Below are 327 nucleotides of genomic sequence, written 5' to 3'. Positions count from 1 at the left end.
CACCAGGAGCCGCAGGTCTGGGCGAAGAAGGGGCGCGGCGGGGGCCGCAGAGGAGAAGCAGCAGCAGCAGCAGCAGCAGCAGCAGGAGGTCGCGGTGGCTCTGGCGGTGCAGCAGCAGACACAGCAGCAGCAGCAGCAACAACAGCAGCAGCAGCAGCAGAAGAAGATGATGATGGGTTTCAGGTTGTACGCAACAAAAGAAAGGAGCAGCAGGAAAAAAGAAAAGAGAGACTGGAGCAGCAAAAGCAAGAACGCAGAGAAGCAAGGCGCCGCGAGCAGCAGCAGCAGCAGCAGCAGCAGCAGCAGCAACAGCAACAGCAACAGCAA

At 59.6% G+C, this 327-nt stretch overlaps 1 protein-coding gene across 1 annotated transcript in view; it reads left to right on the top strand.

Annotated features, from left to right (window-relative positions):
- The window catches only part of EMH_0012610 (uncharacterized protein), a gene marked incomplete at both ends in the record, with an annotated part of 1,839 nt that overhangs the window by 708 nt on the left and 804 nt on the right, over nucleotides 1-327 (top strand). The window contains one exon of the mRNA XM_013499582.1: nucleotides 3-327. Within this exon, the coding sequence (XP_013355036.1) occupies nucleotides 3-327 (325 nt within the window). The remainder of the gene's footprint in view (nucleotides 1-2) is intronic.

This window comes from Eimeria mitis, genomic scaffold (assembly GCF_000499745.2).
Source record: "Eimeria mitis Houghton genomic scaffold, Emh_scaff446, whole genome shotgun sequence".
NCBI classification, from domain to species: Eukaryota; Apicomplexa; class Conoidasida; order Eucoccidiorida; family Eimeriidae; genus Eimeria; species Eimeria mitis.
This window is presented reverse-complemented; position numbering and strand designations above follow the sequence as displayed.